This window comes from Grus americana, chromosome 13, assembly GCF_028858705.1.
Source record: "Grus americana isolate bGruAme1 chromosome 13, bGruAme1.mat, whole genome shotgun sequence".
Taxonomy (NCBI): domain Eukaryota; kingdom Metazoa; phylum Chordata; class Aves; order Gruiformes; family Gruidae; genus Grus; species Grus americana.
Genome location: NC_072864.1, coordinates 460,739 through 476,922, shown reverse-complemented (window position 1 = coordinate 476,922; position 16,184 = coordinate 460,739). Strand labels below are relative to the sequence as shown.

The 16,184-nt window shown below is 53.4% G+C and overlaps 1 protein-coding gene across 11 annotated transcripts in view; it reads left to right on the top strand.

Moving 5' to 3' along the window:
• Nucleotides 1–10,163, top strand: part of ZFHX3 (zinc finger homeobox 3) — a 269,447-nt gene extending 259,284 nt beyond the window's left edge. For all 11 annotated transcript variants that reach the window (XM_054841176.1, XM_054841175.1, XM_054841174.1 and 8 more), the window contains one exon: nt 4,762–10,163. In XM_054841176.1, coding sequence (XP_054697151.1) covers nt 4,762–6,341 — 1,580 coding nt within the window. In that variant the 3' untranslated portion in view covers nt 6,342–10,163. The remainder of the gene's footprint in view (nt 1–4,761) is intronic.
• Nucleotides 10,164–16,184: the final 6,021 nt, after the last annotated feature.

The window sequence follows — 16,184 nt, the reverse complement described above, 5'->3', positions numbered from 1 at the left end:
ACTCAAGCATGTTTACTTGGCAACAAATAAGCAATAGGTATTTTATCTTTAATTCCTGAGCTCGGGTTTTCTAGCAAAATCTGAAATAGAGCAAGATCTAGACATGATGTGTTTCTGTGTTTCGTTAACACAGACTAAAAATTCTGAAGCATGTTCAAGGAAATGAAAAACAGAGGGTTTATCAAATAGAACAGGAAAAGGACTAATGTGCTGAATGCATTGTTAATAATACCTTTCCTTTTGTTATTAAATTCAGTTTGTGTAGTGCCATCCCAAGTTTTCAATAATCCTGAACTGTTTCTAGGGAAAAGTGTGATGTGCTTGGTAGCACTGGTGACAGAAACCTGGAGCGTCTTTATGTAACATCCTCATGGTAACCTCCAGGGCAAATCCCGATGCAGCTGTGGATTGCTTTTTGAGCAACAGCTGGGCACGACCTGAAAGTACCTTCTCAACAGACAACAATGTAGTCGTGGAACAAATCTACTTTGTATTTTAATAAGATTTTTCTTAACAATACTACATAAAAATGAAATTTGGCATAATCCTTTGGGTGGCCCAATCCCAGACATTGGACTTTGTTTTTTGAGGATACTCCTTTCCGTTGTACCTGGTGGACAGGTGGAAAGTATAAGATGCGTAGCAAACACTGGCAGTGGAAGATACTGCTCAGTAGACTAGCAGTGACCTAGAAAACTTGATCCAGGGGCCTTATTTCACCCCTGCCACATCCGTGGCATCCCAGAGACGTGCCTGTGTCTGAATTGCCACTCATGACAGAGTAATTGATGTTCTCTAGGAGACCTGCTTTCACTTGGCAGACTTCTCTGTTTACTTCTGACGATCTCCCTTCAAGTTGACTTTCACCAGGGCTGCTCTACGTTTACAGAGATATCCCGAGAACCGACTCCGGTGTCTTGTCTTGGCAGCAGGCTGAGTCTGTCTCAGGCTGGAAATCCCATGACACTGTAACGCCTGGTACGGTTACCACCGTATGCTGCTGTGCACCGTTGTTTTCTGCACTGTGGCAATACAGGTCTACCGCTATTAGTGTGCAGAAATGATAACTTTCTCGTACTGTACTGAACTAATTGGCTGATGATGAGTTATACTCCACGGTGTGAAGCCCAAATAGGATCTGGGCATCTTACTGGCTTCTTAATCAGAAGTTGGAGTGCTATCAGTCTCCAAAAAGACTTTCTGATGCTTTTATTCAGCAGGCTGGCTCTGAAGTTTCTTTGTCAACAGATTGAAAAAGTCAGTGCAGATGCTGCCAAGTAACATGGTTGTGTCATGTTAATAAAATTGCCATCTTCTTTTGTCATCCAGGAGGTAAATCTTTGGATAAGCAAATCAAAGCCTTAGACGGAAGGATAGTAGCTGGTGTGAGCAGCCACATGGAACTTGAACAGCCCTTCTGACATTGGCAGGGAGACTGGCTGCAGAGCTGCTCGCTGTGAATCACATCACTAGCGACTCAAGTTCGTGTGTGGTTGCAGTGACATTGGGTATAACACCCTAAGGAGAGCACTAGAGACCCATGACTCAAAACAGGCATCTTTCTCTCCCCTCGGAAGCGGCTGTGTTCACCTTTTTCTCCATTACTGCTCATCTCTGAAATATGTTCTGTTGACAAATGAAAAAGAGTTAAATCTCACTGTATTTGTTGGGTTCTGGCCTTTCCAAAGACGATCCACTCTCTTGGAGTCAAGATCCCCTTTTCCGGCAGAGCAGCAGAGGGGATTACCTTGTAGCATGGTCCGTGTCAGAGGGGCCTGTCAGAGCACAGGAAAGGTGAGAGTAAGTTTTCTGGAAAAGCTTTTTGCTGGGAGTTAGGGCCGCTGCAATGCTTTTTTGAATAGTTACAGGACCCTTCCCACGACCCCCAAAGTGAAAGTAAAATTGTTCTTGACTGTAGTTGTAGGGTAGGTCATTGTAATTAAACCGGTTTTAAAAACAGTTGCTGTTAGAAGTTGTTCTGTTCAGGGCTGCCGTCCATTCCTGCTCCTTTAATCTAGTCCTAGCTTCATGCCTGAAGGGCGTCTTTGCATGCCAGGACTTTTTCATGCGATACTGCTGTTCTTACCGAAGATCTCCTTTCAGAGGCCAGAACTAGGCCAATAGGATCTCTTTGGGAAATTATCTTGCCAGCCTATCGCAGACAGCTCTGTGCTGTTTACTTAGTACCCCAAATTTATAACAAGATCTAAAATTACTTTTTTGCACTTCAATCTGTATTGTTCCTTTTATTTTTCTCAAGACACCGGTATGTGTCCTGGGGAGATGGGGCTACATACTATGAATGTTAAAAGCAATCAGTGACTGCCTAGACAGGACTAAGCTATTTAGAAAGTCAAACAGACTATTTGTGGCCTTTAGATAAAGCTCCAAAGGTCAGGCCATCTCAGCTCAAAGCCTGTCGAAGCAGATAAGGCTGTGCATCCAGGAATGTTATGAATTAGCTGCTGCTCCTGCGCTTGAACCTCTCAGGGACTGTTCAACTAGGGACCATCAGTTTCAATAGCGTCTATCCATAATATGCCCTTATCTGAAATCTATAAGGCTGCTGCGTGGAGGCTCACTTCATACACTTCATACCTTCACAAATCACTATTGTCTCGATACCACATCAGGAGCAGATGCAGGTTCCAGAAGGGCTTTGCATCAGCCGTCGCTGAATTCTCCCGGCTCTTGGCCACCCTCCTCCCAGCCCCCCCCAGCGCTGCCTCTTCCCCAGGCTGGCCTCCGCAGAGCCATGGCGGCTCGGCCTCCTGCTCTTCGCTCGGGAGGGCAGCGCCGGGTGCAGGTCTCCAGCGTCAGTGGACGAACGCAGCGCTGTAGACAAATGAGCTGTTTATACCCAGGTGTAGTGCAGCCAGGTTTTGCAGAGTGCTTTGCTCCCCTTAGCTGCCAGCTGCTGCTGGGAGCACGATGCTGTAAGCAAGCGGTCCCTGCGTATGTTGAGAAGTACGGACACCAACTTCACAGGGCATGGTTAAGTGACGGGCTCTTGCGATGCGACTGTGCAGGCAGCCGTCTGGGGCTTGGCATCCAGAAGCCTGAGGAGCACGTGTGTCTTTGCACAGACTTTACACCTTGTGCTCCCTCCGTCAGCCTCTGCCCCAGGTCCTGCCGTCTGCTTTGGCCGAGGACCTGGGCATCGGGCTGCCTGCTCGCGGCAGGGATGAGACGGTTGAGGCTGCCTACGCTTGTTCCTCAGGATCGATTATGATGATTTAAGACCTCACCAGGACAAATGGGACAGCGGCAGCTCAGACAGAGCTGTTGGCCCCGGCCCTTGGCTGTGTTTGAGTTCCTTTCGCTCTGCCTTCGCAAGGCAACGGAGCCCCGGGGCAGCTGGATTTCCCTGCCAGGAACCACCGCCTGCCCTGTGCACAGGGATTGCCCTGCTGGCATGCTTCCCCTTGGAAAAGGCTTTAAGCTGCCACCATGCCCCAGGTCATCCCCAAAAGGGGCGGTTTCTCCTCTCCTCCCACTGGATGTATCACAGAAGAGGTACAACCTAAAACAGAAGTTACCGTGCCTCCGTGGCTGATTCCTAGTTGTCCGACTGTTCATGCTCAGACCGCCTCTGAGCACTTACCGTCGCAGCTGTAAGGACTCGGCCTTTTTTAATGAAAGGCTGGATTTTGTTGAATGGTTTTGCGGCAGGGGTGGATCCTGCAGCAGGTTCCCGGCTCCGGGGCCATGGAGCGTACAGGGCTGCACTGGCAGAACGTTAGAGTTTTGTTTTATTTTTATTTTTCCCAAATGGCATTGAGGGACTTCCCAAGCAGAATGTTCCTTTTTAGGAGCATATTCGCCAACTGCAGCGGACGTGACTAACGGATGTGACTCTGGGAGCCACACTCCTCTTGCCCCCAACTGCTGTCAGCTGTGAGAGTAGAAATCAGCACCGGGGGGCTGCGTTGTTACTGGCTATTCCTGCTGTTGGGAAGATGGGCAGACTTCACATTCCACCATTAATCCATCCCCTTTGTGAGGAAGCATCACGACGCTTTTAGTTCCACCCAAAACACGTGCCCTGGGGGCATGTCTGAATGCCGCATAAACTCCGAAAGTACTCAGAAGCTGTGCACCCAAAGCCTCTTACATTGGAAGGAAGGAAGGAAGGGGTTGCCTCAGAAGTTTATGGATTTGTTAACATCAGCCTCATTAGGACAAAATAACTTAGGTTTAGCCTGTTCAGTCCTCTCCAGTTGCCATGAGCAGGGCTTTCTAATCTGTGGAGATCTTAACAAGATCGACAGTATCCAGCGTTATGGCCACTTGGCATAGCACATCCCTTCTGCCAAAGGACCAGTTAGTGCAGATGTAGAAGTGCCTGTCCCTGACATCAGCAGTTAATCACTGGGGAATTTCGGAGGGGTCAGTAAAACAACCGCTGTGCTGAGCATCCCGGGCAGCTGGTGGGTGTGCTCAGCAGAGACACCACGTTCGGTGCTGCCGGGCAGTGCGGCCGAGCCGGCCACGGGTGATGGGGGCTGCCGAGGCACATCCCCACGGCACGGGGCCTCGGGGAGCGGGGAGAGGAGCGGTTATCCCAGAGGAAGCGGGAGCGGCGGATGGTCTCCCCGACCCACGCTGCTGCGGCACGTGAGCTCGGGCCGGTCACTGCCCTCGTGCAGAGGAGGCGGCGGTGCAGGGGCGGTTGTGGGGTGGCCCGGGGTCACCCCGCCTTGTGCTTTCTGCCTGCCCAGTGCCGAGTGGCTCCTCACCTCTCTCTCCTCCCTCTTGCAGCTTTAACTTCTCCCAAACCCAACCTGATGGGCCTGCCCAGCACAAGCGTCCCTTCACCCGGCCTCCCCACCTCTGGATTACCAAATAAGCAGCCCCCGGCCGCACTGAGCTCACCCACCCCGGCACAAGCCACAGCGGCCGTGGCCCCGCAGCAGCCGCCGGCAACAACCCCGCAGCCGCAGCCGCAGCAGCCGCCCCCGCCACAGCGCAAGGAGAAGGAGAGCGAGAAGGCAAAAGAGAAGGAGAAGGCACCCAAGGGGAAGGGGGACCCCCTGCCAGGGCCCAAGAAGGAGAAGGGGGAGGCGCCGGCGGGCGCCCTCTCGGCCCCGCTGCCCGCCATGGAGTACGCGGTGGAGCCCGCCCAGCTCCAGGCGCTGCAGGCCGCCCTGAATTCGGACCCCACCACCTTGCTGACGAGCCAGTTCCTTCCCTACTTCGTCCCCGGCTTTTCCCCCTACTACGCCCCGCAGATCCCCGGCGCCCTGCAGAGCGGGTACCTGCAGCCCATGTACGGGATGGAGGGGCTCTTCCCCTACAGCCCCGCGCTGTCGCAGGCGCTGCTGGGGCTGTCCCCCGGCTCCCTGCTGCAGCAGTACCAGCAATACCAGCAGAGTCTGCAGGAGGCATTGCAGCAGCAGCAGCAGCAGCAGCGGCAGGCGCAGCAGCAGCAGCAGCAGCAGCAGCAGAAAGCGCAGCAGCCCAAAGGAAGCCAAACCCCCGTCCCTGCGGGGGCTGCCACCCCAGACAAAGACCCTGCCAAAGAACCCCCCAAGCAAGAAGAGCAGAAGAACGCACCCCGCGAGGTGTCCCCCCTCCTGCCCAAACCCCAAGAAGAGCCCGAAGCGGAAGGCAAGGGCGCGGACTCCCTCTGCGACCCCTTCATCGTCCCGAAGGTGCAGTACAAGCTGGTCTGCCGCAAGTGCCAGGCGGGCTTCGGCGACCAGGAGGCGGCCAGCGACCACCTGAAGTCCCTCTGCTTCTTCGGCCAGTCCGTGGCGAACCTGCAAGAGATGGTGCTTCACGTGCCCACCGGCAGCAGCCAGGGCAGCGGCTCGTACCAGTGCGTGGCGTGCGAGAGCACGGTGTGTGGGGACGAAGCCCTCAGTCAGCATCTCGAGTCAGCCCCGCACAAACACCGAACAATCACAAGAGCAGCAAGAAACGCCAAAGAGCACCCCAGTCTATTACCTCACTCTGCCTGCCCCCCCGACCCCAGCACCGCATCTACCTCGCAGTCGGCCGCTCACTCAAACGACAGCCCCCCGCCCCCCCGGCCCCCCCCGGCTTCCCCCCACGCCTCCAGAAAGCCCTGGCCCCCGGCAGCCCCCCGTGCCCCGCCGGGGAAGCCGCCGCCGCCGCCTTTCCCTCCTCTCTCCTCATCTTCAACGGTTACCTCAAGTTCATGCAGCACCTCAGGGGTTCAGCCCTCGATGCCAACAGACGACTATTCGGAGGAGTCTGACACGGATCTTAGCCAAAAGTCAGATGGACCGGCGAGCCCGGCGGAGGGGCCCCGGGACCCCGGCTGCCCTAAGGACAGTGGTCTAGCTAGCATAGGAATGGACACCTTCAGATTGTAAGCTTTGAAGATGAACAATGAAAATGAATTTAAATAAAAAAGTTAATAACAAACCAATTTCAAAAATAGACTAACTGCAATTCCAAAGCTTCTAACCAAAAAAAGAAAAAAGAAAAAAGAAAAAGCGTGGGTTGTTTTCCCATATAACGATGCCGGTGGGTTTTACATTTCTTTTTTCCTTTCCTTTTAATAAAATAAAAGTTAAAAAAGAAAAAAAAAATCTGTTACATTTGTCCTTTCGAAGGTACTGTTGGTCTGGGAGACGAAAGCCCGTGCTGCCTCCTTACTGTCTTCGGAGCTTGAGCCCCTTGTATATTGCCCCTTTTCAATAACGCCCCACGTCGATAGCACAGCAGAGGCCGGCATGCACTGTATGGGAAAGCAGCCCACCTTGTTACAGTTTTAAATTTCTTGCTATCTTAGCATTCAGATACCAATGGCTTGCTAAAAGAAAAAAGAAATGTAATGTCTTTTTATTCTCAGGTCAATCGCTCACACTTTGTTCTGTTTTCAGAATCATTGTTTTATATATATATATATATATATATAATTTCTTTCGTTTGTTTTGGGGTTTTTGTTTTGTTTTGTTTCATTTTCGTTCCAGAAAAGGATTTTGATTTTTTTTTTTTTTTTAATTTAAAATGGGCAGAAAGTATTCAAGAGAAAAACAATGTGAACTGCTTTAGCTTTTCGGGGATTTTAAGGGTAGCTTTTCTGCTGAAGCCAATTTCAAGGGGAAAAGTTAAGCACTCCCACTTTTCAGAAAAAAAAAAAAACCACACAAAGAGTGTTGAGGACTCGGAGCTTAAAAAATAAGTTTTAAAACAACTGACTTTCTGTATTTATGATAGATATGACCATTTTTGGTGTTGAGTAGATTGTTGCATTGGAAATGAACTGAAGCAGTATGGTAGATTTAAAAGAAAAACCCTTTTGTGTACATTTAGCTTTTGTATGGTCCAGCTGACGGCTTCTCATTTGATGTTGTCTTGTTCATTCCTAGCCAGATAGATTGCAATCCATTGACTCGCCTAAGCTCTTCTCCCCTTTGTACCTTTACTCCCCATTCCCCCGTCCTGTAATCTTCCACTTATGGTCGCTACCTTCATTTCTTAGAGGGTGGTTGCATAATTATTTTATAAAAACTAAAGAAAGAAGTTCAAAGGGTTTTGGGGGGTCAGTAGGATCCCTTGCAGAATATTTTTTGTTGGGGGTTTGAAACTTTTTAAGGCGTATACATACGATTTACCTATGTCTGTTACCCTTGTGCACTTATCTCTTTCTTATTTTCCATTTTTCCTCTCTTTTTTTCTCTTGCCCTCTTCTTTTCCTCATTTTGTAAATGCTTCAAAGACTCTGTTCCTGAACTATAAGCATTTGTTTCTGTTTGTGTAATTAGGCTGCACTCTGATCCTTCTTTTAAAAAAAGGTTTTGTTACATTTTTTTTTTCTCTAAAGAAAATTCATGCTTTAAATAAAATCCAAAGACATACCCTTTCACCACTGGTGCAGAATGAGCAAAAAGGATTCTTTTTACTTGAGAATTTGTTTCTGATTTAAACAAACAAGTCTAAGTTTAAATAAAGAATAAAAAAAGTACCCAGGTTGTTATCTGTGCTTCTTCTGCAAGCAGAGAGACAACTCTTAGCGAAAACCCAGCGCACCAAAAGGCAGGTTTCTCTTTCCAAGTTCTCCCCCGCGGCGGGCAGGGCGAGTGCCGTGGCTCAGAGCCACGCGCGGGCAGGCGAGGAGCCCACCCGGCTCTGCGGCCCCGTCCAGCTCCGTCCCTGCCTTGGGAGCACGCAGACGCACGCACGCATCTCTCACGGTCCGGACTTTGAAAGGAAAACTTTGTGCTGCTAAAACGTAGATTTTGGAGACAAATAGATGCTTGCTGTTTCACTTCCGTAGCCAAATGTCAACAGAAACAATCTCTTCCCCCCCCCCCCCCCCCCGTTTCCTCTGCCCCGAAAGTGCGAGAGCCTTCTCCCCATCATCTTCATCCTCCTCCTGCTTCAAAAGGGAACTTCGAAGACTGTGAACGCAGGTTCCTCCCGCCACCTCCGGGCTTCTCCTCCCCGTGCTGAAGCCGCTCGTCGACTCTGCGAGAGACTGGAGCATTCGAGAGACGAACGTGGGGTTCATTTTCTAGCGGGACGCTTTTATTTTTATGGATTTTTGGTTTTAGTTGGATGAAAGACTAGATCCTGAACTGTTGTACATATTTCTAACTAGGCTAATGCATAGTGCAAATTCCTTTTTTAATTGTTTTTTAAGTAGACGATACTAAAGAGAGTACCATCTAATATTCCTACCAGTACCCAGTTGTAGCATAAGGTGTCAAAAACGGAAACAAGTACACAAAAAGCGTTTGCTGTTTTAACAAACTGTTTTCTTTTAACAAAAGTTCTTGTATTTCTCCCCGTGTTTGAGATGAACATTTTTTAAATTCTAAAGTTGTACAGTTTTTGTTTTCCATTATTTTATCTTGTTTGTAATTCTATGAAATATATATATATATATATTTTTTGCCATTTAACTGTTGTATGTTACTCTGTCTGTATCATATAGAAATTTTTTTGTTCGTTTCGTTTTTGATTCTCTATGTGATACAAGTTAACAATTTAACACTAGCTTTATCTGTCCAATTCCGCAAGGTCTCTTTTGGAAATCCTTTTGGTTTGTCTTGTTTTGTTTCGGTTTTTTAATTATATTGCTTGGTCATAGTGCAATTTCTCTCTCCTTCTTCCCCCTCCTCCTTCCCACCCACTAAAAGGTTTTATAAATTCATTTCCTTGTATTTTTTCTAAATGTTTCTAGAGACTTTTCAGTGCGAGGTTGCCTCCTCCTCTCGCCGCCCGGCTGCCCCGGGGCCGGCGCTGGGACCCCGTCCCCGTCCCACCGGCCACGCTGGGCCGTGCTGGGCTGGGTCGTGCTGGGCCCCCCCGGACACCCCCCCCCGGACCCCCCCCCGGCCCCGCCAGCCCCGGCCTCGCACCCCGCAGCCCCGCGACCCGCCGGCCGCCCCGGGGACGCTGCGGGAGCGACGTCGGCGCTCGGGACCCTCCGTGCGACCCCCAGCCCACGCGTGGCCTTTCCGAGGAGCGTCGGAGCGGGGCCGGGCACGGCGCGAGGAGACGATTTTAAACTTAGCATTGAGCGGGTTTCTGTTTTATTTTTACTAAAAAGCTTTTTTAAGTGGTGAAGATGGCCAAAGTTTCATACAATTGAGAATAAAGAGAGGCGCAAGGCGTGTGTTGGGGCTGCCCGCGCCCGGGGGGCAGGCGGGGGGGCGAGGGAGACGCTGACACAAGCCAGCACACTCGCTGTTCGTGGAAATATATTTTGCTTTAAAAAGAAAAATTAAACTTTTAAATAGAAGCAGAAATTGGGTTGGTCGGTTGGTCGGTCGGTCGGTCGGCGCTGAGATACTGCCCACTGTGAAACACAAAGCTTTGACTATTTTTTTCGTTTTTATTTTTGGGGGGCGAGTTTGGGTAGAACGGAAAGCATAAATGAGGTGAAGAGGGATATGAACAGCCTTTGCAATGTACAAAAAATAGAGCAAGTGAAACCAAAAATGATGTTCTTGGTGTTTTTCTATAATGTAGTCTTGTTAGCTTTTTTTTGTTACTGTAACAATGCTGATCTCGAACTGTACCAAAATACATGGAGACTAACAGAAACAGAAACCACATGGAACTTTCAAAACTTTAAAAAATTTGTCACAAAGGACTTTGTTGTCATAGTTGAGTTGACTGTAGATGGTAATTGAATATACTCCTTTGGAAATATTTCATCACGTATGTTTCCTGCTCATTGTGATACATTAAAAAAAAAAATGAGCAAAAGCTCTCGTCTCCGATGTCCCCGCTTGTGCGGTGCAGGGTCTGTGTCGGGGTGGGTGTGTGCCGTGCGGCTCAGCTCGGCTCGGCTCGGCTCGGCTCGGCTCGGCGGGACGCGCGCATCTGCCTGAGCCGCCGTATCCCGCAGCAGGCGGGCGCTGCCGCGGAGCCGCGTGTCCGCACGCACACGCCCTCGTGCACCGCTGGTGTGCACGCGCCGGCGCACGCGTGTCCGCGTCCCTCCCCACGCACGGGCTTCTGGGTGCCCGTCGGTGTGAGAGCGCCGGGGCTGATGCTGCGAATTAACGTTAAAGTGGAAGTAATGAGCCAAATAGCGCAATTCATATGATGGCTTCGGGATGCGTTGTGTACGAAAAAGACATTATAAGTGCATTTAATTTTACTAAATGATTGTATGAGAATTCTGGGCACACTGCAGTAAATAATAGTTAAAGGGAAAGCATGATGCCTTTATGGGTTGAGGTCATCTTGAAACCTGTGAACTAGACGTGAACTAAAATCGCCATCTGTTTTCTTCTACCGATCAAACCCGAAGGAGATGAAGGTAAGAAAGGTAAGTAGCTGACTCGCTGCTCTTCCCTTTGCTTGCAGTGCCTCTTGGGCAGGGAGGAAAACTTGATGAACTGCTGAGTGTTAAATACACGGTTCTCTTACCAAAAACTGCCCCTTGCAGCAGAAAACGCTTGAAATTCATTAATAAGAACCACATCCAAAAGAGGGCCCCGGGCGCTACCCTTCATCTCTAATTTATAACTGCAGCAATAAATAATTTACAGAAAAAAAAAAGCCAACCCAACATTGCGGGTGGGACGAGCAGCCCGGTTAGCGTGGGTGCCCTTGGCCGCTCTGCCACCTCCCCGCAGCGAGGGGCTTCCTCTGCCTCCCCGGGAACGGAGGCCTGAGCTCCGCAGTGCCGGCCAGCCGGAGCAGAGGTCGCGGGGAGGGAATCTTGCAGCTAGCGAGGGCGCGGGAGCGTTCTTTAATTAATCGGGTCAGGACATTCACTTGCGAGCCACTAAGTTCAATAATCAGGTTGCTGATGTACCTTCATGAGAAAAAGACAAACAACGCTCGTACTGATTCAGGCTCCGAAAATACATGAATTGTGACATAAATTGCCAAGCCCCAGCGACTCCTGGTGCTACGGCGTATCCGAACCAAGCCGGCCGGGCCCTGGCCCCGGTGCGCAGCCCCGAAAGAGGAGATCCCGCGCCTCTGGCGACTGAAACGGTGAGGGCGATTGCGCCCGAATGTGCGCGGCAGCTCAGTACCCCAAAACTCTCCACGGGCCGGGCTGCCCGGTCCTGTCCCAAGCTCAGGCGTTGCTCTTCTGGCGTGAGCCTAAACAGGTGGGGATCTGGATTGCTTCTTAGCTGTTTGGGGGTTTTTTAATGGGAAAAATCCTTTCTGCATTTTCCACAAGCGGACGGGACTGTGGCAGTAATGGGGTCGCCGGCACGACCCTTCCACCGGTGTTTGCACTGTGCCGTGTTAATGACTTCACTGTTGTTCATGGACCTGCAGTTCTGTAAGTTTATTATGTAACGTTGCTATTTATTCCTGGGTTGAGTTCCAGTTTAAAACAGCTACGCTTGAGAAAGCACCGCTCTAATGCTCAGAAAGGTGTAAATGGCCTCTAGTAGCTGCACAAGCTGCAAACTAAAAACCTCAGCAAGAGCCTCTCCGCTCAGAGCAGTGCATCAGCGGAAATTGTGCAAACCTCTGACAGAAATAAAAAGGTTTTTTTCATGCTGTGATTCTGGTAAGAGGAGACTGGGAGTGATTTTTAATAACCTTTCATTGCCATCACCTAAAAGACAAGGAAGACATTTAGCTCTTACTAGTACACTCTTACAGGCCAAAAAAAAAATACATATTTATAAAAACAGAGCAGTGATCAGGTGTCCACTGCAGCCATTAACCTTGCCGAGGGATTTGGAGCAGAGTTCCCAGCTGGAGGGTGCCTCTGCCCTCGGGTGCAGCCTGCGCGTTGCTGTCCTCGATGCAGCAAGAGCGGGGGCTTTGGCCAGCTGTCCCAGGGAGGTGGCCCGGGCGGTCCCTGCGTCGCAGCCCGGCATGCAGTGCCACGGGACGCCCGGCATGTGCTGACACTGAAGGAGGAAACGCTGCTGGTGTCCCCGTTGTCCCCAACAGGCTTTTCCACAGGGGATCCCACCCGGGCGCAAGCGGAGCTGAGCTTGGTGCACGAGCCCTGCCAGCAGCCCTGGCACAGGGGCGGCACAGGCGCTGGGTGCGGGAGCTGGACACCAGTGCAAACCACATCCCATCCGCCAGGCAGGGCCCCGCGGCACTCGGAGACTACAGACGGAGGATGCCGTTGGGAGATGCTCTCCCTCCTGCACCAGCTCCCGGTGCACAGCCCTGCCGGACGTCGCAGCAGCTGTGGGCTGGTCCGTGCCGGTGCTGAGCCACCCTGCTCCCGGTGGGGCCCCTGCGCCTTGGCCCCACGTGCCCCTGCGTGCAGCACCGCATCCAGGCAGCACAGTTGGGCCGGGGTGGGGGACAGGCACGGCGATGCCACCGTGCAGCTCAGCGTACAGACACACGTCAGCGCTATGGAGGGTCCGTTTCTGCACCAGCAGCTGTGGGTACCGGCTTCCCTCCCTTGCCGCCAGCCCGATGCCGTAGCCAGTGCCACGGGCCCTGGCATCCAGGTGAAGCATCGAGGACACATTGTCAATGCCACCAAGTTGCAGAAGAGCTGCATTTGTAAAGGTGTCTGGGGCACAAAGTGGCAGATCACTGGGACCAAAACAAGGCCCCCAGAACCTTGCCATGTGAGACCAGTTGTGCTGTGCGCTGCAGGACGCCTCCCTGCTGTGCCCAGGTTTGCCGCAGGAGACCTGCTGCAGCACCGGGCAAGTTCAGTCCACGGGGCAGCTGGTCCTGCAGCCCCCCCCGTGGTCACTGCAGCCCATGGGGAGTTTGGACCCGGCACAGGACACCCCCCTCCCAGAGCAGCGGCTGCAGTCATGTCGCTTCTGCAGCCAGGTCTGCTGAACTGAGCAGTGTCCCACATTATCGTCTTTGCTAAATGACATCTGAAGTCTGCTAAGAGAGCCGACTTCTCTAATGCAGATGGATGCTCTGAGAAACTGCCACCAGGCTCAGGCTGTGCCAGCAGTGGTGAAGGGTTAACTCCATCAGCGCTTAAACTACGAATGTGGAGCCCATTCTCTCCTCCAAGCTCGTTAACAATGTACACCTGATGATCTAAAGCACTAGAGAGTCATTTTAATTAACGCTCTGCCAGAGGGGATGTGGTGAAGACACTGATTTCACTCCAATGACTTTCTATTTTGGTATATTGCAGAATCGGTGCATTAGTTCCCCGGGCTGATGTGGTGAGCTAATCCAACTACAGCCGCGTGGGCACTGCCTCCACTCAGCGCCGAGGCGCTGGCACCATCCGCGGGTCAAGGATGCGGCTCCTCGGAGGGGTGCGCGGGGCTGGCTCCGGCGGCTCGTCCCCAGCAGGACCCGGCTGGTCCTCCCCTACCCACCGGTGGGGCGCGGGTGGCAGCAGGTCGGCAGCACCGCAGAAATGACAGACAAAGCCCTGCGCCCACAGGGGCCCTTCCACGTGCCCACCGGGGCCAGGAGCGGGACCACTGGGCCAGGGCCACCCGTCCATGCCCACCATCCCGCCCAGCCGTGGCCGCCCCAAGGGAAGGCGCCAGCCCAAGCTGCGGAGGAGCTGCAGCCAGCGGTGCTCGGGTCTCCCGCGGCCTCTGCGGTGATGGAAGAGAGACTTCACACTGCGCCCCAGAGAAAAGACAGCGGTACCTATAAATGGTATTGTGCTGTTGGTTAGATGGTAGCATGATGTTACTTAATTAATGTTTTAATACCCTAGGCATCTTCTGTGCCGTATAATTCATATCGATTCAGCTGTGAGCATGTTCAGTTAAAAAGACTCTCTTTCCTAAGCAAACTTTCAATTATATTGAATTGTCACAGTGAAAAAGGGCCTTTTCTCAGCATGGGGGAGGGGATGCTCTGCCAAACCGCTGCCAGCCGGGCCGGGCACACACGCACGCACACGTGCACATTCACGGCGCCCACAACCTCCTGCCCCAGCACGTCCATCCTCCCTGAGCTACTGGTGCCAACCCCAGCCCTGTGCCACCGCCGGCCGCCATCCCTGGGCACAGAGCAGGCACCAGCCCGGTGCCTGGGCACACGCACCGCGAGAAGCAGCTCTTGCAGCCCCTCGGCAGGGCTGGCCGGGCGCTTGCTGCAGCCAGCAGCCGTTTGCCCCACGCCTGGGGGCCCGTCCTCACCACGTGCAGGGCCAGGCTGCGGATCCCCATGTGCCCACCGCGCGTCGCGGGGACGAGGGGCCGCAGGTTACGGGGGGGGCCTTGCTGCTCCTCAGTCAGCCCGCGCTGCCCCAGCCAGCCCACGGCCGTGGCAGGGAGCCGAGCAGGGACGGAAGGATGGGCTGGAGCTCGCGTGGGTTTAAGTCTTGGCTTTGGGGATCGCTGGTGTTTTCTGAACTTGTGCTGGTTTGGTGTCTGTGTCCCGTTTTGCAGGGCCCTGCATGCCTGGGGCAGGTGGGTTTCCTGGGGACACTGTTCCCAGTTGCTTCCCCCTTTTCCACAGGTTTCTGGGAGCGTTCTCCGACATGCTCGTGTCTGTGGAGGTGGTGGGTCTCGGCCAAAAGCAGGTCGGGGGGGGGGGGGGGTGAACCCTGCTGCGGCAGAGGCACAGGGCAGCTCCCAGGCACCTCCTGATGCCATGGTGCTGGCGAGCCGGGCACACCAGGGGCTGGAGGGAGGTTAAAGCCAAATCAGAATTGACAGAAAATTATTAGCAGGCCAGAGACAAGGAAAAATCCCCTTTCCTCCCGTAATCAGGTTAACGTGTGCGTGGAATGCTGAGTGTTTTGGCAAAGCAGCACCTTTTCTTTTTTAAGCGGGAATTCAGTTTCCATTATGTGAAGCTGTGTCCCTCCTGCTCCAGCAGCACCTTTGATCAGCGCACAGGCGGGGAGAGGGACACGGGATGTGACCAGCCTCACCGCGAGTCCCCGGGCCCCGCTGTGCCCCGGCAAGCGGCAGCTGGAAGGGGTTGGGTCCCCCGCGTGTCTGTGGTGAGGGAGGGGACGGACCCCTTCCCCCGGGGCACCCCAGCCCCCAGCACGGTCACAAACCTCACAGCAACGGGCACACGGGCCACGTAGCATCGGGGGGATGCGGGTGCTGGCAGGGGGTCAGTGGTGCCCCACACAGGAGCGAGACGATGCATTAGGGGCCTTGCCCCACCCTGGGTTTTGTGGGGCTGGGGTTCAGCTCTCGGCATGCAGGCAGCTTCAGGAAGGAATCCTGCAAAGGTCCCCTGTGCCAAGGCAGGGTCGCCGTGCCAGGGCGGGGGGCCGTGCACGTGCATGCCGCGCTCGGGGCCAGGGTGGCAGAGGGGCTCACTGACACTGCAGGGACTTGTGGTCTGGCCTCAGCCGTGCCTGGGGCCCTGTCACAGCAAACGGGGCTCCTGGCCAAGCAGCCGGGAGATGCACCATGGACCCACCGCCCTTGACAGCACTGTGCATGGCAGCGCCAGCCCCGAGCGCAGCTCCAGAGCCGGGGTCAACATTTACTCTGCACCTTCGGTGCTAGCAGTGAAGTTCGCGGCTGTGCGCAGCTCGTCCCCTCCGCCGCGCTGGTGAGCCCTGCCTGCCTGTGTGTTGCTGCGGTGCTCCCAGGGGCATGGCTCCATCACAACTGGTTTGGGACCTGCCGCGCTGGACCGGGGTGCGCTGGCCCTGCAGTGCAGGAGCACGGCTGCGCACGAGGCTGGATGGCACAAACATCACAGCCCAGCCTTGCTGGGGGCCTGCACGACCCTCTGCCGTGCTGGCTGCCTCCCCAGCTCACTCTGCTTCCTTGGGCTCCTCCTGCTTTCCAATGGCACCGAGAACGGGGTCCCACAGCAGTCTGGCCCCATGTTGTGCTGCA